Source organism: Corvus kubaryi, unplaced genomic scaffold, assembly GCF_017639235.1.
Source record: "Corvus kubaryi isolate FWS band 111438036 unplaced genomic scaffold, C.kubaryi_AGA036_p1.0 split3-37296, whole genome shotgun sequence".
NCBI lineage: Eukaryota > Metazoa > Chordata > Aves > Passeriformes > Corvidae > Corvus > Corvus kubaryi.
In genome coordinates this window covers 2,504,768-2,528,077 of record NW_024582086.1, presented here as the reverse complement: position 1 = coordinate 2,528,077, position 23,310 = coordinate 2,504,768, and the positions used below count along the sequence as shown (strand labels likewise).

At 38.3% G+C, this 23,310-nt stretch overlaps 2 protein-coding genes across 4 annotated transcripts in view; both read left to right on the top strand.

Moving 5' to 3' along the window:
- The window catches only part of PTBP3 (polypyrimidine tract binding protein 3), a 49,312-nt gene extending 32,976 nt beyond the window's left edge, over positions 1-16,336 (top strand). Inside the window, exons 11-16 of one of the 3 annotated variants that reach the window (XM_042015292.1) lie at positions 1,503-1,536; positions 2,169-2,261; positions 2,785-3,001; positions 4,037-4,114; positions 12,586-12,630; positions 15,693-16,336. In XM_042015292.1, coding sequence (XP_041871226.1) covers positions 1,503-1,536; positions 2,169-2,261; positions 2,785-3,001; positions 4,037-4,114; positions 12,586-12,630; positions 15,693-15,729 — 504 coding nt within the window. In that variant the 3' untranslated portion in view covers positions 15,730-16,336. Of the gene's footprint in view, positions 1-1,502; positions 1,537-2,168; positions 2,262-2,784; positions 3,002-4,036; positions 4,115-4,813; positions 12,207-12,585; positions 12,631-15,692 lie in introns of those variants that run through there. The other 2 variants (XM_042015293.1, XM_042015291.1) reach the window with 2 other exon arrangements.
- Positions 16,337-19,087: 2,751 nt separating this feature from the next.
- Positions 19,088-23,310, top strand: part of SUSD1 (sushi domain containing 1) — a 46,960-nt gene continuing 42,737 nt past the window's right edge. The window contains exon 1 of the mRNA XM_042015284.1: positions 19,088-19,165. Coding sequence (XP_041871218.1) covers positions 19,141-19,165 — 25 coding nt within the window. The 5' untranslated portion in view covers positions 19,088-19,140. The remainder of the gene's footprint in view (positions 19,166-23,310) is intronic.

The window sequence follows — 23,310 nt, the reverse complement described above, 5'->3', positions numbered from 1 at the left end:
GCCAACTATTTAAGATGATTTTCTGAATGTGTAAGGAGTGTGCTTCTCAAGAATATGTGAAGCATAGGTTGGAGCTCTTTTTAGGACACTGATGCTTTACATTACACTAATCATAGCTAAGAATTCATGTAGAACTTAGTGCTGTATTGCATGATACAATATCAGTGTATTAAGTAATGCGCAACTTCTTAAAAGGATAAAAATAAGAATGTATAACAGCATTAATTTCCAACAATTAATGCTGTTGTACATTCTTATTTTTATCCTTTTAAGATACTGTTTCTTGGCAGTTCTGTAGCGCTTGTCCTTCAGTATTGGTAGTCTGACCACTGTCATTTCTTTTTCTCTGCATAGGAAATCTGGTTGACCTTATTTCAGTTCCTATTTCTCTCCTGTTGCAGGGTTTCAGTGTGCATTTAAACATGCCTTCATGGCCTTTAAATTATCTGGTTTTGTCTTTCACTCCCCCCCCCTCCTTTTTTTTTTTAAAGAAGAAATACTGTGGTCTTATTTGAATAAGGAATTTCTTTTTAAAACAGAGACCTCCATCCTGAATTAAAATATTTGGGCTAGAAGAATAAACTCTTGATGAATTTAAACTTTACATTGATTGTTCTCTACTACTAAATGCCCTTGATAAATGGGCATGGGCTTACACTTAGGCTGTAATATCTTCTATTTTTGAATAATTTAGGTATGTTTGGTGCACATTTGAGAAGTTGAGCTGAGAAGGAATAGTGCTAGAGAGTGCAAGTAGTGCTTCTGATATGCAAGTATTTTTAGTGCTGGCAAAACCTTTGCCTCAGTTGAAAAAATTTTGGCTGCATTAGAGTGTAAATTATCTTCTTTGGTTCTTGGTACACAAGAATTTAATTGAGAAACACTGAAGAAAAATAATTCCTTTCCATATTTAGCTTCCTGTTCACAGCTTCTAATTGAATATACAATTTAAATACCACTTTCTATATGATTCATGCATAAACAGTTGAATTCTCTGTGTCTCTGTTTAGAATGTCTTGGCCATGTAGAGGGATGGGGACAAAACTGAAGACAAAGCAAACACATTTTGAAGCAACTGGGTTTAGTTTTGTTGGTATTGTCTGTTTACAAAATATAAAGGAGTTCTTTAATGCTTTATTTTCAGTTTAATGTCTTTCATTTTTTTTCAGGGAATGAGCTGCTAGCATACAAAGAATAAGGTCAAATAATAAAGCTACTTAGAATATTAATAGCTTCTACAGCATGACGGAATCATTCTTGAGTGATGAAAATGCATGAGCTGAAGTGTTAGCTTGTTTACGTATTTTACATGTGCATAGCAAATGTGTATTAACGAGAGTGCCATACCCTGTGGTTATTGGAGGGAGTGGCTTTTGGAGAGACAGGTTTATGTATTAGTATGCAGTATCTCTCCATTCTTTTTGTTTACCATGCATTTATGGAATAGCTGTCTTTATTTGCATGGCTTTAGAAATAATATACTCATTTTATCATTTAAACAGGCCATCACACCTTATGGACTTTTCATCCTATTTGGTAAGATATGTCAAATATACCTTGAGACAGGGCTAGTGTTTCTTTTTATTTGTCTGACCCATGCTGGTTAATTCAAACTCCATTGTTCTGTTCGTGTCCAGAAAATGCGCTGAGAGAATGCACTGGTTTCTAAATGGCAGTAAGTGGAGTCAGAAGTTATAAGCCACAGGTAGCAAAATTGCAAAGCAGTTAGTGTCAGAAGAATTTTGGTGTGTGGTCCAATTTGTTTACTACAAAAAATGGGAAAGCAAAGTAAGATGAAAAAACAGAGGTTTCATCAGAGGAAATGCTGTACAGAATTGGCTCATACATTAGTTGCAGGGGACAATGTTTGTCAGAATAATATTTTAAAATACCTAAATTAAGAGGACTTTGACAACTATTGCACTATTTTAAAACTGAACATAAACATGCAGTAGTAGTATGACTAGGATCCTGGGGATTTTCCTCCACTTTTGAGCCTCAGAAAAAAATACACAAACTTTAAAACTCTCCTTATACTAATATTTTGACCAACCTGTTTAATGAGGTGATTGTTCTTTGTAGCATTAATGTTAGTCAAAAGAAACAGACTTGGCATTGTGCTTTTCATAGTAGTGCTCTGAAAAAAATTCCTTTCTGGATTTCCACAGGTGTTTATGGTGATGTGCATCGTGTGAAGATCATGTTTAAGAAAAGAGGAATTGCTTTGGTTCAGATGGCAGATGCAAGCCAGGCTCAATTAGGTATTGATTTTTAAGGCACAATTATGCTTCAAGCTAACAGGAGTTTGTTATAAAGGAGGAATTTGCTATCTGTTAGTGACAAGCATAAACATTAAATTCATCATTGTGCTGCATTACTGCATACAAACTTTGATAATACTCTTAGTGGCTTTTAAAAAAAGGTCCTGTGAATCTCAATCTAGTAAATACTAGAATTAAAACATACAATTTTCTTGTCATTTATTTTAATAATACATTATATTATTTTCCTGTGATTTATCTTATATCTAGCTATTTAAGAATAATCAACTGTTCTGTATTGAAATGCTGTTTTATGGTTTTTTGTCATTTGAACTGGAGATTATATTGCATCCTTATACCTTTTTTAAATGTAGTGTTCTGACATAGCCCACCTGGTAGATGTGGAAGTTGCAGTTTAAGTTCAGAATGTGAAATCTGACACTAAGTAGAAAACAGTATTCCAAGAATTGTCTTTTTTTCCCCCTCCATTAATTCCTGTTCAAATTACATTTCCACTGGTTAGCTATCAACTACTTGAATGGACAGAAGCTTTATGGAAGGGTCATGCGTGCTACTCTTTCAAAATATCAGACAATTCAACTTCCTCGGGAGGGACAAGAGGACAAAGGTCTGACAAAGGACTATAGCAATAGCCCTTTACATCGCTTTAAAAATCCTTGCTCTAAGAACTTCCAAAATATCTTTCCTCCATCTGCCACCTTGCATCTCTCAAACATCCCGTGAGTATCTACATGTGATCTTCTTGGAAAGATGTTTTTTAGGTTATGTTGTCAAGTTACAAAGTCTGACATAAGTTTTAGTTTTCTTTCCTTGGCCTTTAATGATTTGTTCTGCTGTGGGTGCTTCTGGTATGTAATTTAACAGCATGTGAATCCTTTAACTGTCCCTTTTTTATCATTAGCAAAGAGGATAACTGAGTGAATTATCTTCTTTGAATTTGACTAGTTTACATTTTCTTGAGAGTATGCTTTTGGTTTTTACATATTAAGTCGTGTGTCATGAATTTTCACAAAGGTTAAAGATGTTTTTTGAGGTAATGTACGTCACAACAAATTCATCATTGACATTATTTAATATAGGTACAGTTTTTAATAATTCTAGCACTTCTTAAAAAATAGTTTCTACAGAATTCAGACCTCTTATGTGGAGAGCAAGTTGTAAGAAAGAAAAAAGTATTTAGTGTGTTCTTTAAGACTGAAATAATCTTTTTTATGTCTAGAATGTTGTCAACAGTGTGTGGAGTAACAGCCAAACATAAGTTTTTACAGGCGTCTCTTGTTAGGCAGCTGTGCAGGAAGGGAAAAAAAGAAACTACGGCATTTTGCGCAAGTAAGAAAAGAAATTATAACACACTTTGAAAACAGCTTTCTGAGTAAAATGAAAATCTTTGAAAATTGAAACATGAAGCACATTTGCACAAATTGAAATGCAAGATGAAGTGTATTCTTTAAGATTTTACGAGATTTTTATGCAATCTGAATTTAACGGAGAAAGAAACAGGCTTGGATGAAAAACAATAGAGTGTGTCTAAAATATTTTTGTAGCACAATGTGATACTAAAATGTAGAGTAAAAGGCAAATGTTTTGGGCTGAAATGTTGACATGGTTTGAATTGGTGGAGATAAATTTGAACAAATTAGCAAGAACTAATTTAGAAGCCAAAATTGAGATCTTGATATTATTATAGAACTCTGTGCTCTTCTACAAGCTGGGGTGAGTTTTTCTTTTGTTTGTTTTTTGTTTTTTTCAATTAGGCCTTCTGTTACTGTCGATGATTTGAAGAATCTTTTTACAAGTAAAGGATCTACTGTGAGAGGCTTCAGATTTTTCCAGTAAGTTCTCTTGTAAAATTGCTAAGCAAGTTTTCATCCTGGAAAACAGCTAATTGCTTTTTTGTGACTTTCTATGTGTATGTAACTATAGGCGGGGTTCCATGTATGTGTAGCTATAGGCAAAAGCAGTACACCTATCACAATTTTTATGATACTTTCAATCTTAAAATTTTAAATGGAATACTTTGTTAGCATAACTAAACTAAAAATAAGCAGCCTTTTGACAAATTCCATGTGTTCAAAGTAAAATAAGTTTAAGGAAACTGCTCACTTCTTGAAAAAACACAAGTTGTGTGTATATAAAATGCCATATAAAAGATGACAGTGATGACAATGTATCTACATTTATTAAGGTTACTTGACATCGTTATTTTAGTATAATCATGCCTGCTAGAATAATCCCACCTATATGGACAATGCCACTATTTCTTAGAGGTCTTCAAGGCTTATTTTGATCTAGCTTTTTGAAGTCCAGAGTAACGAAAGAATGGCATGGCTTTAAGCCATAAATTTGTGAAATTTATGTAGTTTAGATGTCTTTACATTTTAGCAGGTGCACAAATAGTTCTTTTTTTTTTTTTTTGCTGTACAAATGTCCAGTGTGTGTGATATGGCTGAAAAAAAACCACTTACATCAGTTTTCTGCATTGGCTAGTGAAAATTTGGTTAGGATTAATAATGGATTTTATTGTACTGCAGGAAAGATTGCAAAATGGCTCTTATCCAGCTGGGCTCTGTGGAAGAAGCAGTTCATGCTCTCATTGAGCTTCACAATCATGACTTTGGAGAAAACCAACATCTCAGAGTTTCCTTCTCAAAATCTACAATCTGAATTTTCTGTGAACTTTCCCTTTAAGGCTGCAAAATGGTTTAGTAAAATCTTCAAACAGAGACTGAGACAGCTGTGACCGACTCTGTCTCTTAAAAAAAACCTCATTCATACACAAAGAATTAAGTGATGATTTTTTCTGATTCTAGCTGCAAGTATGTCATACCTAGAAAGATTCTTCTGTGAAATAGTTTAGGAAAAATATTTATCATCAAATTTCCTACTTAAAATGGTATTTTGAGAACGTTTTTTCAGCTTTTGTTTGAAATCAGCCTTACAAAAAAAAATTTAGAGTGCTTTTACATATACAAAACGAGTATGTTTAGTGAAATGGTAAATGTACTCTGTGCAGATTAAACACTAATTTGAATGTGAAATAGTGCTCGGGTTTCTTGAAGAAAAGCAAACAGTAACTGTGAGTATCCTCTAGGTAGTATTTATGTTACCAAGGTGTGTGTTCATACTTTGGCAAATCTTTACAAATAACTTGTTTATAAAAGTAAAAAGTCTGTGCTGTTTTTATAGATTAAGTTATTAGAGAGAAGACAGCGCCTTCTCTCTGTGGAATAAAAGGTGTTTGACAAGTTTCTTCAAGATGTATTGGAGAATTAGGTTGACTTGACCATGGGTTGGAACTTTGATGTCCTATTTCTACTATGAAGGGATATGTAATAGTACCTTGGAGAAAGTAAAACAAGAAAATGGTCCTGATTTAAAATAATCTTTTACATTTCTCTAAATAATTAAGTGTTTGCAATCTTACAGAAAATATTCAGGTCTATGATGGTTTCTCAAGTTTCTAAGAAGTTATTTTTGCTAAGGTCATCTTTCAGGGCAGAAAAATTAAACCTCGAGATTTTTTACCACTCTAAAGTCTAATACTTAAATTACTGTGTATTTACCTAATTTCTTATTATGTGCCTTACTATGTGTGTATGATACAATAGATTAGAGTGTTATCTGATGTATCTTGCAAAAATATTGTGGGCTTTGTGAAAATTCTCCTGTTCATCTTTTTTGAAAACGTTTTCCATAATACTTCAAGATACATTTTTTTTCATTAATTGACACTTTGAATTCTAGTTCCTTGTGTTTTCTTATGGAGATTGCATATAGATGGGAATGAGGTTTCATTCATTGTGTAATCACGTAGGGATTCTTTAAATTTACCTAGTTGCACTTCTCTGGTGGTAGTACTTCACCGATAAAAAATTCACACCCAGACAAAATAAATTAAAAAACCCAAACAAACCTATATAGGAAAGCCAAACAGCAAATCCAGTTCAGTTTCTGGACTTAGTCTAACTTTTGAGAGACACTGGCTGTATCAGAATATTCTCTTTCAGGTTTCTGCATTTCTTTATCAGTATTAAACTTTAGGTAGTAGAATGCTACCATTCTTTCCTTTGTAAGTATGTTTGATACTGAATCTTGGTTTCTCTTTGGGGAATGAGCTGAGATGCACTAAAGTTTGGTCATGAGTGTACAGATGAATACTAATGACTTCTGATAGTATTTTTAAGAGCTAAATCTCATTTTAAGGGCTTTTTTTTCTAGCATTTTCTTTTACATAAATTAATTGAAAATAAATTTAATTTGACTTTACCACATTTTAAAGACCCATTTCTTTCAAACATGGCATTTACTTACTTCTAACTATTGCAGAATGTTTCTGCTGTAATGTTTTGCCACTCATAATTGTTTTCATTCATCTGAGTTGTATGAGTTTATCTTTCTAGAAGAAAGAGTGTTCTGAGTATTCTGTAGTGAGCTTTCTCAAATTTTCCCTCTGAATTATTTTTGCAAAATCAGCCCAGTAGTAGCTTGCCAGCTCCTGCTGCAGCTGCACCCTGAGCTACCTCAGCGAATGTGTTCCTCAACAGTAGCAGCCAATCTGACTGTACAGATGTAGCTATAACAAGTGCTGTACAACACAACTATATGAATATGCAGAATGTACAATGTACTGGAAAGTTCAACTGGCTTAGGAATAGTATTCCCCTTAGGGATGTTACCTTTTGGATTTCACAGAATCATAGAATGGTGTGGATTGATCTTCATGAGCGTCTCACAGGCCCCCCTCACAGTCTGTCCAGGTCCTTCTGGATGGTATCCTTTCCCTCTGGGTGTGTTGACTGTACCACACAGCTTGGTGTTGTCAACAAACTTGGTGAGGGTGCAGTTGATTCCACTGTCCATGTCACCAACAAGAGTGTTTAACAGCTCTGGTAGCAGTGCTTATCCTTTCACAACACCACACATTATTGGACTCCACTTGGACATCAAGCTGTTGACTACAGCTCTTTGAATGTGACCATCCAGCCAATTCCTTTTCCAGGTCCACGCATCAAATCCGTGTCTCCAGTTTAGAGACAAGGTTATTTTGTGGGACAGTGTCATGCTTTGCACAAGTCCTGGTAGATGACATCAGTTGCTCTTTTCTTATCCACCATTGCTGTAACTCTGTTGCAGGCCACTAAATCTGTCAGGCGTGATTTGCCTTTAGTGAAGCCATCTATGTCATAATCTTACTGGGAACCAAGGTGGGACTCACAGACTTATAGTTCCCTGGGTCTACCTTATTTCCCTTTTTCCAAATGTAGGCTATATTTCCTCTTTTCCAGGGAAGCTTTAGTTTTCGCAGTTTCATAGACTTAGGCTGCTCAGAAAACCTCTTTTCCTCCCAGGCTACATGTCATTATTTCCATTCTCTGTAGCCTTTCTTTCAGTGTTTGAGTTCATCCAGGAACTCCTTGTCCATCTAATGTCATCCTGATGTTTTTACCTGACTTCCTCTTTGTTGGGATAATCACTCCTGAGCTTGGAGGAGGTGATCCTTGAATATCAACCAGCTTTCTTGGGCCCCTCTTCTCTCCAGGTCTTTATCCCATGATTTTCTACAGAGCAGATCCCTGAGGAGGCCAGAGTCTGCTCTCCTGAAGTCCAGGTAGTGAGCTTTCTGTGCACCTTCCTTGCTGCCCTAAGGATCTCAAACTCCATTTCATGGTCTTTGCAGTTGAGGCTGCCCTTGAGCTTCACATTCCCCACCAGCCCCTCCTCATTGGGAGAAAAAGGCCTGGCATAGCACCTCCTCTCCTTGGCTCTTCGATCACTTGGAGAAGGAAGTTATCATCATGGCACTCCAGGAAGCTCCTGGATTATGTGCTGCTGTGTTGACAGATATTAGGGTGGTTGAAGTTCCCTATGAGGAACAAGGTTTGTGTACATGAGGCTGCTCCTCTCTGTCTGTAAAGGGCCTCATGTTCTCTGTCTTCCTTGGTCAGACAATATGTAGCACACCCTCACTAAAAAGTCACCTGTCCCTTGCCTGCCTTTAATCCTGACCCATTAACTCTCAGTCAGCTCCTCATCCATCCCCAGGTGAAGCTCCATGAGCTCCAGCTCATTATTGACATAGAGGGCAACACAATCTCCTTGTCTACCCTTCCAGTACTTCCTGAAGAGCCTTTATCCTTCCATTCCAACACTCTTTAGAGCCATCCCACTGTTTGTCCATGACATGCAACTGAGATCATAAGCCTGCTGGCATGCCCACATCTGTAACTCTTCTTGTTTATTCCCCTTCCTTTGTGCTATTGCATAGATGCTTTGGAGTTGAGACCCTAATGAAGCTGACTTACTGGCTGGAGTGGCTAGAATTTGTCTTGTTCTTCAGGTGCATTTCTGCTGACCTGTGATCCCTCTTCAGGCTCTGGACATCTGTTGCTGGCACTGGCACCAAATTGGGGAGTGGGGTAGACTGAGGTTCCCTTCCCCCCGGCATCTTTAGTTTAAAGCCCTTCTCACCAGCTTGGCAAGCCTGTGGCAGAAGATGCTCTTCCCACCCCATCAGCCCTCAGCAGACCCAGTTTCTGAAAGCAAGTTCCATGGCCGGATCAGCCAAACCCCTGGCTGGGACACAGCCTCAGAAGCATTTGTTGATTTGCCAGATTTGACTGTCCCTTTCAAACACCTTCCCTTTGACTGTGAGCACTGATGAAAAGACTGACAGAATCTTAAAAATTTTTAACTTAGGGAAAATCTGAATGTGGGTATTTATTATGTTTGCTTTTTGGTTTTGTGGTACAAGTATTGTGTATCTTGTTGATTCACCTTTATTGTTCTATTTCTTCAACAGAATTATTCTTGTCAACACACTTCTAGATTTGTGTGTATCTGAAAGATGCTGCCTCTTAGGGAGATCTGCTTTTACAAGATGTGCAGACAAGCTTTGTAACTTGACAGTACATTTTAACATTTGCTTAGCAGCATGAAGGCACTAGTTAAGGCTAGTTTTTCCCATCTAGTGTTCTGCCTTGAATAATTGAAAGTACAAACATAACCCCTTAGTTATCACAATGCATTGTTAATGAAGGATCGTGGTAAAAGAAATATTTTTTTATACTTTGTGCTTGACTCATTAGTGCCTGACTGCAAAAGCACAGTTGCATCTCAGTTCTTGATTCTCTAAAGTGTATAATAGTAGATCCCTTGATATCTGTGAAAAGAGCAAGATTTGGGAAAGAATGGTATTATTCTACAGAATAAATAAATCTATTTATTCTCTAAATACAGAATGGTATTATTCTATTATCTACACTCATGTAGATAGAAAGGAACTTCCAAAGGCCTTAGTCCTACCTTTCAGTCAGATTATGGACAACTTTAAGCAGTTACTCAAAGAATTGTCCATGTAAATTTTAAAAAATCAAATGGAACAAATTCTTTGTTCTTTGCTATTCTGTTGGGCAGTCCTCACTGTGACTTTGCTTTCCTAATATGTAACTAGGCTTTAAACATACTTCATCCCCTGTCTTTTGCCTTTTTCTCTGTTAACTGTATAACTCTGAAGAGGATTCTGGCTTCATCTTCTCTATACTGTGGCCTTAAGTTGTTAAAGATAGGTTTATAATTACTTTAGCATATGTTATTAATGTCTGTTTAAATAATTGGTGAAGTATCTGGTAATGTGCACAGTGTAAGTTGGGCACATGATGTGATTCTTTGGGGCTACCCTGTGCGGGGCCAGGAGCTGGACTTGGTGATCCTTGTGGGTCCCTTCGACCTCTGCATAGTCTATGATTCTATGACTGTATAGTTATGCCTTTGTATATGTCATGCCCTTGAATCAACTCTTAGTTACCTCCTAGTCCATTTTTTTTTGATGGATGCACACTTGGTTCAAAGTGTAATAAGGCCTTTGTAACAACCCAGGAGCAGCTAAGTGCCTTTTCAAATGATCCTTGATTTGTTATATAGTGGTAAAACTTCTGCTTCTTTGAATTTCTGCATAACTCTTGAAATATCAGAACCAGTTTTTTAAACTTCGACTCGTAATTTGACTCAGTTGCCTTGTCTGCTGGTCCTGTAAGTTGCACTGGTTTTGTGTATTGATAAATTGAGGTCCTTTTTATTTGGAAGATATTCCACATATCTGTGGAGACTTGCCTATTTGTGACATTACTGATTACAGACAGCAAACTTGTGTCTGTATGCCTAGAAAACTATTAGTGTTTGTGGATAGTACTGCCAGTGAGACCTGTGTGATCAATTATCTTTCCCTCCTCTGATTTATGTCAGTAGGAAAGTGATGAGTTGGGGATAAGAGATGTAGACCTACTACTTGTCATTTTATGCTGTTAGCTTATACTTCTCTTTTTCAAATGAGAGGTCAGCTGCCTACAAAAAGCATTGTGTTGCCTTAACCTTTGGCCCTGATATGTTGTTAGGTAGAGCACAACTATCGAACTTAGTATTGTTACTGTTGTGCTGAAAGGATACTAGTGAGATTACACAGAATTTTGTCTTTAAATTAACTTCATCTTCTGTAGCTTTGTTTGCTGTATACAAGATTGTTTGCCTGCTCTTTTCAAAGCAAATTGTAACAGTTAGAATAGAAAATTTCTGAAGTATTTAACTTCAGAGTTTTATTGATGGGGGATGTGATATAGGAACAAAATTGGACCAAAGTTTTTGTGCCTTCAGTAGTTTTATATGTAGAGTTTTTCATATTTGTACGTGTCTTAAGTATAATAAATACATTTTCCCCCTCTGGAAAATGTATATTTATATTGTGGAAAATTAATATTGTCTACTGACTATACAAGAAGTGAACTACAGCTGTTTCAATACATATTTAATTATTCTATTGCCTTTCCCATTGCAGCTTTTTCTTTTGTACTGCAATATGTAGAAATCCAAGCATAACTCAGTGTTATTTCCAACGTCAGATAATAATGACATGTTGTGCTTGGAGCACTCCCAAAGAAATTAAATGCTTACGTAATTGAAGGTCCTTGATAAATGAAAAAAGCTTTTACGTTAGCAGATTAATGTCATCACTGTAAGCAGTTTTTCAGTTCTTGGAAACACTGCTTTATTTATGAGTGGGAAGCTACCACACATGAACTTCATTTGAAGCACTTTCCAATTCTTTTTGAATATGTTACCCACTTTGTGCAGAAGTTCTGCAGCAGCACAAGACAAAAGTTGCTAACCAAGCAGATTCTTGCATCAGAATGTCATTGCACTCACTGACCAAAGACTGTTCTGGTTTTACTGAGATACATGAAAACCTGTTTTCTCTCACACTCTTTTCTGATGGGAAGACCCAGTGCAAAGTGGTCTCTATTTGAGACTATCACTGGTGGTAGAAACAGTGGAAAATGAAACTGTAATGTGAACCAAATGGTGTGAGAGAATGCAAAAAATTAATGCATTGCTTTTAGTCCTGTACTCAAGACAATAAACATCTCTAAAAATTGCTGTCATTCCTTCATTTTACATGATCTGTTCATAGAAGTTCCTTTTGGTTTATAAAAATGCTCATCTAACACAAGAAAATACTGTAAATATTTGTACCATCATGTTTTGTTTGGTTTTTGGTTTTCTTGTTTTTAAATCTGGCAAAAGAGTGTTTGGGGAAACAAATGGAAATGTAAAATGTTTTTATATAAAAAGATTGTCTGTATATTTTAATAAGCAACAGCTTTCATTTGTAAAGCATCTTGTGGCATTGCATGAAAAGTATTCCATGTCTGTGGAGATGACTTAAAACTGAAAGAAGATGTAAGATGTATTAAAGAAACCTATTTTGTGACTGTGTAGTGCATGGTGAATTTGGTTTTGTTTGTGCTGTAATATATTCTGGGTTTTTAGGTTAGTGTGTTTTCTGATTACATGGTATCTATACCTAACTCTTTTCCTAACTCTAGTTGTTGTAGCATGTCTTTTAATAAATGTAATTATGGCTGTACTCTCTTATATTTTCCTGTGTTCTTGTCTATTGCTTTGGGTTTTTCTGGTCTTGTAATTGTGCAGCTAATAACACCTTATTTTCTGTTTTTCCCTTCAGCATACATGGGCATCTAAGCAAAAGCTTTTCCTATCAAAAGTATTTTAAGAGGGTTAATGCACATCTTCAGCAAGAAGTGAAGGTCAGCAACACCTAAACTTTCTCATGAGCAGGGCAGAAATTCTTATTTCAGTAGGATGGAAATCTGTTCTATAACTCTAAGCCAATAGAGTAGTTGATGACTATTTTATTTGTGACAGGGATGAGAGGCTTCAGTGATGAGAGATGTGGGGCCTTATCATTAAGAACTCTTTTGTTTGTCTTTTACTATGCTGTACTCTTTTCTAGTTGTGCCAGTTTGGGAAAATTTGGAAATATATCCTCTGAGAGAAGGTAGGTTACAACCAGCCCTCCCCCACCAGGTTTGGGAAAAAATGAATTTTCCTCGAAGGAAAGTGAAAGAGATAAAAACTATTTATTTAACAAACACACAGGAAAAGGATAATGATGCTAAATAATAAAACCTCTTGCTATGCTGAGAGAAACCTGGGAAAATTTCAGAGTCCTTCCGTAGTCTCTCTCTCCCCCTCCTTGGAGCTAGGACGGGGTGGTGGGCCCACCTCCAGGGCCAAGGCCTCGGTGGAAATTCCTCCCAATGTATTCTGATGTTGAAACAGTCCAGCAGAGAAAAAAAAATATAGGAAAAACCAAAGTCCCAGGAAAAACAAAAGTTCAGCTCTCTGTCTCTCTCCAGAGAAAGAAAAAGGAGCTGAAAAACTGGCCGAAAGCAAGCCGGGTGCCTTCCCCACTCTCGCTGCCACTGCTGCAGAAGCAGACAGGTTTTATCTCTGTGTCCTTGGAACATGAAAACAAACTGCAAACTGTTTTGAAAAAGTACACTTCTCTTTCCCCTCTCAGGCATAGAAAGGCACAAAATTGATTTCTGGGCATAGGGCAGCGATATGGGATACAACATCATAAAGTCACCCCAAGACGCTAGTCCTAGGATCCAAATTCGTATCTTCTGCACAAAGATTTTAAAAAATGTGACTAGCGGCTGAAAAAGATGATCTGCTTTCAGTTTCCTGTTTCTCAACTGTCTTGTAGATTGCTTTTCTTTCATAATCCTTTGGTTGCCCTTCTCTGTGTTGCACAACACTAATTTAGACCCTCTTATTCTTGCATCCAAAATTCAGGATTGGTGGGAAACAGATAGTAGTCTAAGGCCATAGATAGAAATATGAGGGGAGTGCAGTACCTCTTTCTGAGCTAGAATTCTCAGCCAGTCTGGCAAGGATTTAATTGTCTCCACCCAGTAAATTATGCTATTACCAATCTCTGTGTGTAGGTGCCTTTATAAGGAGAAAAATCTGATTCAGTTTAGACTGAATTGCAGGTTTCAGCAAAATGCTTATTCTCCAAGGCTACATATGAAGTCCCCATGTGTAACTCTTTATTTTGTCTGTGATACTTAAATATTTGATGAGCATTCTGGGGAAAATGCTAGCTTTTGGTGGCCATAATCTGGCTTATTTTTTGACCAAGTCTACCTGAGAAGGTGTGAGAAAGTGAAATTCCTGCCTGTTGTCTTCTCCCATTACTCCCTAACCAAAAAATAAATCCCATCTTGAATTCTTGGCTGCTGTTGTTAGCCCTGCAATACAATCACAGTAATTTTTTTCCCTAAGCAGGAATGGATCCTGGAAAATGAAAACTAAAATACAACTTTTAGATAGAACAGATATAATTTTTTTTATATGAGAATTGGTTCTAGTACTTGCAAGCTGAAAGAGAAAGGGCAGTAACTGGTGCATTTACCAACATCTAGTTTCTTATATGGTTTGGATCAGTCCCAGAAGATTTCTCTGTAGCCCCAGGGCTCACCCATTTACAGAGGTGGAAACAAGATAATGTGTGCTTTGAAAATGAAATAAAAATTCCCACTTCCATTTTCTTAGTGGTGAGATACTTGTACTTGAGTTCTTTGGCATGGAGCAGGTGAATACAAGGCTGTCCAAACAAAAGATAATGAAAGTGGAAGTTGTGGTAGAATACGTAGGTGAGAGAAGGTGTGGGAGGTAGATACTGAGGGAAGAAGAGACCTCAGAAAAGCAAATCATCCCAAAGACCATTTCCAGACCAATGCCTTTGCTGTTGACTGTAAACTCAGATGCTGCAAAAAAACCAGAGAGAAACAGTCCAGTGACAATGAGAACAAGCATCTTAAGGGTAGTGTTAAGGTAGCAGTATGAATTGCCTGGCTCCAAAAGAGCTCTTACAGGGAGGCTAATACTTTAGTCTCAAGTTAGTGATCATTCTTATTCCATAGTATTTCTTGCTTAGTCTAAGATAGTTCATCAGGGTAACACTTCTAGGTCCTGTGTTTCATTTCCAATCTGCTTCAAGCACAGCTAGTCTGTCCTTTTGTGAGAATCAGAGCTTTTAGGGGGAAGCAAAGCATGTAATTTCTCCATTAAATCTACTGTGTAAAATGTTTTTCTAGCTGTGCACCTAAGGGAGATACAAGAAGGATGGAGAGGGATTTTTCACAAGAGCAGTAAGACAAGGGCAAATGGCCTTAAGCTGAAGGAGAGTAGGTTTAGATTAGATACTAGGAAGAATTTCTTTACTAGGGGGGTGGTGAGACCCTGGAACAGGTTGGCTAGAGAAGTTGTGGACTTCCTATCCCTGGAAGTGTTCAAGGCCAGGTTAGATGGGGCTTTGAGCAACCTGGTCTGGTGGAAGGTGTTGTTGCCCATGGCATGTGGGTCAAACTGTGTGATCTTTCAGGTCCCTTCCAACCCAGGCCATTCTATGATTATATGAACTGTTTCTCTTGTGTGTGCATATTATTTGTACAATGAAGGCTCTGTAAGTTTGTATTGAGGATTTTCTGTGGTTTTTTTTCCCTCCAGGGCCCATCTTGGCTTGCAAAGCCACATTACTCAATACTTGGAAACTTTTTTTAAAAGAGGGTGGACTGAAGGATGTTGCATAATACTGCAGGCTTACAGCTCTGTGATTGGGTACAGGTTCTATTTCTACCCTGCTATGGTGCTGCCTAGCACACACTTAGAGAATGTATTCAGTAAGCATCACTGCCTGTAAAAATAGAATTGAAGCTCTTTTTAAAACAAATATGATCTCAACACAAAAAAATGACAAAGGCTAAAGAAATTGGGATTACTCTGCTATTCAGTACTATGTTTTCTGGTGATCTGGGAGAAACTGTCTGTAGCTCCATAGTCTATTTTAGTCAATGCAGTGTGGGTGAGTGCTGGAAAGGAGAGTTGTGGGTTCTTTTCTAATTAAAAGCTTTTTGGGTTCTTTCCTAATTAAAAGCTTTTGACAAAAACCTGAAGTTGTCAGGTTTAGTTCTTATCAAAGACCACAACAATGTTACTGGCTGACTTTTCAGCATTACTGACCTCTTTTTCTTTTCTTCCCTCCTCCAGTTCTCTCCTATGGCCAAATTGTCCAAAAGCAGTGTGAGATTTCATAGCAGCAGTGCAGTACATCCAGCAAAATGTCATTTCTGTATATGCAGAATTTGACTCATCTGGTCATCAGATTTGAAGTATTTTGTGGATTGTGTAACTAAGGTTCCCCATTTTGAAAATTAGTTTTCCTATTTAAGGTCACAATAAATTTCTGAAAACAGTTTGCTACCCAAGTAGTCTCTTCTATGACATCTATTAACTGAAAGTGGTTTCTACACTTTTCTTCGTACATTATGTTTGGTTGGGTGACATGCTCTTTTCCTTTTTGTGTGTATGTTCTCATTATGACTGAACAGCTTAAAATTCTGTCTTGCTGAGTCTTTAATTATCTTGTCAAAAGCATACAGGGTTTACACTGTTGTTCTTTGTTTTTCAACAAGTTTATCCTCTTTCTCAGAGCTTTCATTGGTCTATCCAGATACTGAAGTGAAGAGATTTGACAGCAGACCTCTCCCGATCAACTCCATCATTGTTGAGTGTGTTTGTTTCAACAGTAGATGACTATGCATTATGCTATTAGAGCATAAGATCTTTCAATGTTAATTCAACCACACAGATATGAACGTTAATAAATGACACCACACTTCTTGATGCTAAGACTTGATATGGTATAAGTGTCTTTTTTTCTGCTCTGGTTTGGCATTGCTGGCTACAGCCTGCCTGACACAAGATGGCCTGAGTTAATTTCTCCTTCAGGGCATGCTATATATGCTTGTAAGATTCCCAAAGAACTTACCGGAACTCTCTGTGGAGATCTTTATTCCCCAGTCAGTGCAGAACTATGCTGCTTGGGTGAAGTTGTTCAGTCACTGTGTACCTCTAGCTTTTACACAAACTGCTTATTCTGCAGTTTAGATTCTCCCAATTTTATATTGTGGGAAGATTGCATTTTTCATTTATTTTCTTTTTTATGTGTATGATTTTAATCAAGGCCCTTCAAAAATATTTTCAGGTCATTGTTGCCACTCACCAGCAGGAAAATAGACAAGGGAGAGATTACTTTTGAAGGGCCTGACCATAAGATATTAGCAGCAGCATCCTGTCTTGCCTGGGATATCTCACTCACTTACTGTCTCATGAAATCTAACTGAAAAATTGCTGATAACTTTGCAGATCATTGCCTAGAAACACTGGACTTGATTAAGATGCTGAATATAACTTTGGGAATCCTGATGACTAATCTTGATTTTGTCTCTTTCAAAAGAGTCTAAACAACCACACTTCTAAACTGACATACACACATCTTCTCACTCTCCAAATGATGGGGCTGTACCTTCAGCCAAATTTTAAAACAATTTCTGGTGTACAGCTGGTTGTACATCAAATGGGTATAAAATAAAAAAATCTGTAATTGTAATTGGGCAGTGGATTCATGTAGCACATAGCAAGAAAAAAATTCTCAGCCTCATGCAGGCCTAAATGGTCAGTCGTCATTCAGTTCTCACAGGCTTAAGTTATTTGAATGTCAAGTTTTTCTGCTGCTTAGAGAGTTCATGAGCCAGTGGTGTCCTTGTGGCCAAGCAGACCCATGGTATCCTGGTTACATGGAGAGGAGCATTGCCAGCAGGTCCAGGGAGGTGGTCCTGCCCCTCTGCTTAGCCCTGGTGAGCCTCACCTGCAGTGCTGTGTCCAGTTCTGGGCTCCCCAGTAAAAGAGAGACAAAAGAGAATGTCCAGCAGAGAACTATGAAGATGATTAAGGGACTGGAGCATCTTTCATATGAGGAAAGGCTGAGGGAGCTGGGCCTGTTCAGCCTTGAGAAGAGACGACTGAGAGGGGACCCCATCAGTGTCTATGAGTATCTGAAGGGAGGTGTCAAGAGAATGGAGCCAGGCTCTTCTCCGTGATGCCCAGAAATAGGACAAAAGGCAGAAACTGATGCACAGAAGTTCCACCTGAACATGAGGATGGACTTCCTTACTGTGTGAGTGACAGTGCACTGGAACAGATTGCCCAGAGAATTTGTGGAGTTTCCCTCCCTGGAAATAGTCAAGAGCCATCTGGATGGAATCTTGTGCCATGTGCTCTCCGATAACCCTACATGAGCAGGGAAGTTGTACCAGTGGTCCTTTCTAACAATTCCCATTCTGTGGTTCTGTGATTGTAAGATAAACTTGATTTCTTGCAGATACTATTTGAAGATAAATACGGCTTTCAGCTTTGCAATTCAAATGAAAAAGAAAATAAAAAGACTAGGTGACCTTTTATTTCTATATAAATACCAGTCTTAAGTCTTTATTACAATTTATAACAATGCAGAAATGCCATCACCCAGGGTGTATTTCTCCTCTGATTGCCAGTAAATGTAGAAATAATAGAGTTATACCTAATTTAATTTTCCAAGATCAAAGAGCAGAGCTTTTGCTGGTTTTGTGACAAAACAAAAGCACTCTCTTTTTTTATGCCAATGAATGCATAATTTTATGAATCTGAAATCCAACTCATGCTGCTGGCTTTGTATTTCCAGGGTCTAAAAATACAGTAATTTAAGGTACTTTCTAATTGAGATAAAAACAGCTACTTTAAACTTGATAAACAGCATGTGAAAGTTTAATTGCTTACAGAACAACTCAGAGAGTGAAGGTTGAGGTATTTACTATGAAAAGTATGGTTATTAGATTCCCTTTTCTTTCCCACTACAAAGTGTTGATGCAAATACGAGATTGCCTGGTGACAAAATACAATTGGTCCATAGAGAAAGATGCCATGGCAGAAGAATCCCCAGCTGCCTGAACAGCTTCAGAATGGTTTGGTTTATTATCTCTGGTCACAGAACCACAGAATGGTTGGGGTTGGAAGGGATCTCTGGAGATCGTCTGATTCAACTTTCCTGCTAAAGCAGGTTCACAGGAACCCATAAGACACAAGTATGGAATTTATCTTCATAGATAATATAATTTGACAAGTTGCCATGTTTCCCATCTAGTATTTTTAGACTCACTTTTACACTTACCTTGCCCAAAAATACTGCAAATCTGATGGTCAGAGAAGAATAATACAAGGATAATACTGTAGTCAGTGGGATTTGGTTTTTTCCATGTACTTACCAAATAAATTATCATTCATTTTTGCCTTACTGATAAGTTGTTCTAAAATTTTATACAGCTGCAATAGAAAGGCCGTGACCTTGTGGGTGAGCTTGGGGAGCCTGGGAAAGAAGAAAACCTGAGTCTTGTTGCCAAGTTCCTTCTCTTCAGATTTTAGCATACATTCTAGGATCTGAAAGGTAAAGATGTCTGTTCATCTACATGGAGCTAAAAAAATCACATTACTTTTTATTTGTTCATTTATTTATTTTTTTAAAACGTATGAAGGGTGTGGAGGTCTGTGAGCCCTTGGCACAAGAGCCATCTGCACTCCCTTGGAGGAGAGAGGCCTGAGGCCAAGAAGATCTTCCCCAGAGATGAGCAACCTTCCTCTGGGTCATGGTGAGAAACTGAACCACCCCCAGCATGCCTTGTTTCTATATGGTAATAGCCTGTACCCAGTTGGCCACTTGGTTTCTACCCCACCCCCTGCCTTTCCCATAAAAGCCCCATGTTTGTGCCCCTCAGAGGGAGTTGTTGTCCCTGGCCTCCCCTTCTCAGAGGCTGCTGGACAATAAAATCTACCCCTGTGGAACTGCTATACGAGGCTCCTGTCTCTCTATCCCAAGTTTGCCTTGGGTGATTTCACAAAGAGCTGAATCACAAGAGCTGGAATCACTTGTAGCAGAGAAGTTGCTACACTTGCTGACATCACCTGCGGCCCAGGGAAGCCTGCTGCCACTGCCCCTGGCAGAGGTGTTCTTTGCAGGACGCTCTCTCTAGGAAGGTCATGGCACACTGGTGCTGACCAGCATCGGACCTCCTGCGATAGAAGGGGAGGCTGTTACTGTTCTTTTCTGAACTTTTCCTTTATGCCTCTCTGCCTCTTTCCTCTTAACTATGGTCTTAGGTCAGCACAGCCCTCAAAATAATGGCACAGCATGAAACAGTCAGAAGCAATGGCTATCAGCAGTGTCCTTAGATCACATTCCTGACAACACTAGGACACTGCCCTATAAACTGACATGCACTAAGTTATTGTGGTTTAAAAAGTTCTAAAAACTGGGGTAGACTGCAGTGGCGTGCAAGCTTCTACCACAGGTTATGTTGCACCATACACACTTATGTAGGAATACTATCCCAGTTGCACATCTAAGTGGGAGGGAGAAGTGAAGAGACGCAGAGAGGGGTTATCTTATCAAAGCTCCCAGTGGGTTTGTGGCAAAGCCCAGTTTGGTCTCCTATGCTAAAACCCACAGATAGCAGCCCTTTTGCTCTGGAGAGCTGCTTTTCTGATTAGCAGCAACTGTCAGCAGGCTTTATCACCTACTATGCCCTTGTTATGAGATGTACAGGGCATGCTCTGATGTATGTTACATCTAAGGCGTATCCTCTAGGCAAATTGTATAGAAGCATTCAGTATTTAAGGTTCAAATTCAGGTATCCAACGCTTTTGCAGAAATCTCATTTACTTTTTCATCTTTACTTCATCTGCTAGAAGCTGAGACAGTGGCATAGGCACCCTAAGAGTACAGACAGAAATAATGCAAACAGCTTGAGTGATAACATTTCCTTAACCAAAAAAAAAAAAAAAAAAAAACCAAAAAACATACAAGAGGCTGCTTTACTTCTGCACAATATTTGCTGAAGCATTTTCAATAGAAACTGAAGAGGGTCAGCCAATTTTTTCTGATTTGACAATTGCTGTTGCTTATTCTGGGAACTAAGTGGGTGACCAGAAACCAGTTATTAATTTGATTAATTTAAAATAGGTAAGAGAGGCAGAATTCAGATAGAAGGAATCTTCCATCAAGCTGTACTTACTCTTTTCATTGCCAGTTGGAAAGAAGTGCTTGGTAGCAAGCTGTTCAAGAATGTAACTGCACTATGAATAGCTGAGTGATCTGTTAACAAGGATGAAATACATTTATTCACTCTGGCTGAAGATATTTGCTGTGTTTTTAAAAATGTGTTTGCTGAAAGAGCTATTAGTATCAAATATTTTGTCTTCATGTGTCAAAATAAGCAGTGTAATTTATGCCAAAAATCCTTAGGAGAAAAAAAAGAGATTTAGATGACATGGTGATATTCATTGTCTGCAAAGGACACAGAACAAATACAGATGGCTGAGGATTAGTTTAATCCAGCTTGCCTTTCTGATTTTCAATTACTGGCATTTAGACACTTGCAAGCTAAAAATGCACAGGAAACTTCCAAGCATCTCTGGATTAATTCAGTTACTTTGACCATCACAACTATTTTCTCTTCACAAAGAAGAGAAATTGAAGCAAATACTGACTGGTACATACATCTTCTGGATAATTTAATGTTAGGGACGAAGGAAACACTGTAATTATGAAAGAGGTTTCCTTTAGGTTTAACAAGGAAAAGATTAAAAATTTTATTCTATCCAGAACAAAAAATACAGGTAGATGTTAGTCTGTATTTTCATTAGAGAGACTTTTATATGACACAAGCAAGATTTGCCCAAGATATTAAGGATCAGCATGTTGGGACACTAATCTGTCTTACCCTCCTGAATCTTTACTTATCTTTCTATGTAAATTAGCTAGGACTTGGGCAGGTGACCTCAGGGCAGAAGTGATCTGTGATTAATCTCAGTGGTAGATTCAAACCTGAAGTACTGGAAGAGATTGTTTGGGAATGCTGTGAATTCTACATCACTGTCAGCATAAGGAGCAAGTTAGACAAGTATGTCAGGAATCATAGAGTTGACCTTGTTGTAGAGCAGAAAACAGAACAAATGACCTCTCAACATCTTTTGACATTTATTTCTTAAGACCATGCATTAAATTTAAAATAGCCTTTGTGTGTAGTTTAATAATTTGGTTCTGAAGTATATCTTATATAGCAATTAATTGGCTGTTTGAGATATGATAGACTGGAACATAACAAGGACATTAGTTCCATTCTATGTCCTGTACTTTTTTCAGCTGATACACATCCTTGTTACTTTCCTTAAATAATATTTCTATTACAATTTTTAATTTGTTCTCTTTATAAATATGATGTATTTCTTCAGGCTTCATGCCAAAAATATTTTCCTGTTTGCTGTGTGAGGTGTTTATAATTACAAGAAGTTGCTTCCACTACTTTTTATGAAAGGAACGGTAGAAATCAAAGTGATTAGTAGGTCTGCTACACACTGGGCTGCCAAGGAAGAGGAACATTGTAATTTCCAAACCATTTTAATATGTTGTACAGAACAGTTGCTATCTGAACCATTCCTTATAATGGTAAGCTACTTACCACCACTGAGAATGCATGCTTCCATTTTCAATAATTTTAAGGGAGAAATTTGCAGTTATGACATCTGTAGTGTGTTCTTCCAAAAGCAGGATGACTTGCAATGTAACTGGCTGCTGCCAGAATCTGGTCAAGATGAGTAAGTGTAACAGAAGCTGGTTAAAAGTGTATACATGCTTAAGTAGGCAGAGGAGTAAATTAAAAAAAAAAAAAAAAAAAAAAAAAAGGCACCAAAACCGGTAAGAGAGCAACTTATGTAAATAAATCAATAAAGTTGATAATTTGGTGAAACTGGGTTCTGCTTCCCTTGAAGTCAGACACAGATAGTTTTGAGTTTGTTGTTATAATACACCAGTAAAAGATCATGCTATGTCACTTAAGTGCAGTGGTGATGGAGGACTGGGCTGAGTTAGTGTTCAAGGGCATTAATGAAAAGCCACCAGAGCACGCGAGCAAAACTTCTTCAGGGAGCTCATTAGAGGTATCAAATGTGCCTAATTCTACTTTTGTGTTAGGTTTCCCTGATTCATCACCTTGGCACTCCTCTATTGTGGTAACTGGGCAACTGTGTTTGCCGATAAAAAGTAGTTTATGCACCTTCCTACGATGCAGGCTCACGGACACGAATGAGGACTACGGGCGCTAGAGCTATTACTACTCTTCTTTCTGCAGCAGAAAACTCTTCAGGCAGCGCTACTGGTGCTGCCTAAACCCGAGGTTTGGGGATTCACCTGAGCGGCGGCTAAGGCCTGCAGTGAGAAAGCCTTAATTTATTTCAAGCATCACGGGCTGGCGGTGTACGGCTGCACCAGTTTCGTACATCGTAGGACTGATGGGCCAACTTGGCGCCGGGGCGAAGGCGGCGCCGTGCGGGGACGCAGCTGCGATGCCGTCCCCTCGGGGACGCACCGAGCGCTCCCGGGGCCGGTGCTGCTCGGTGCCGCTCCGTGCTGCTCGGTGCCGCTCCGTGCTGCTCCGTGCTGCTCGGTGCCGTTTTCCGGGGGCGGCACAGCTCCCGCGTACAAACAGGTGTGTCTTTCAGCCGCTCTTCCGTGGAATCATAAATAACCCTACCCTCCGTTTCTCCCCCCGCCCTCGGGCTATGGACAGCAGCAGCCCTTATCAGCCTTGCCACCTGCCTGGCCGGGCAGAGGCGGTGTCCCGGGGAAGGAAAGGGGTTGTGCCAGGAAAGAGAGGAAAAAGAAAAAAAAAGGAAAATAATAATAATAGTAGTAATTAAAAAAAAAAAAAAAAAAAAAAAAAAAAAAAAAAAAAAAAAA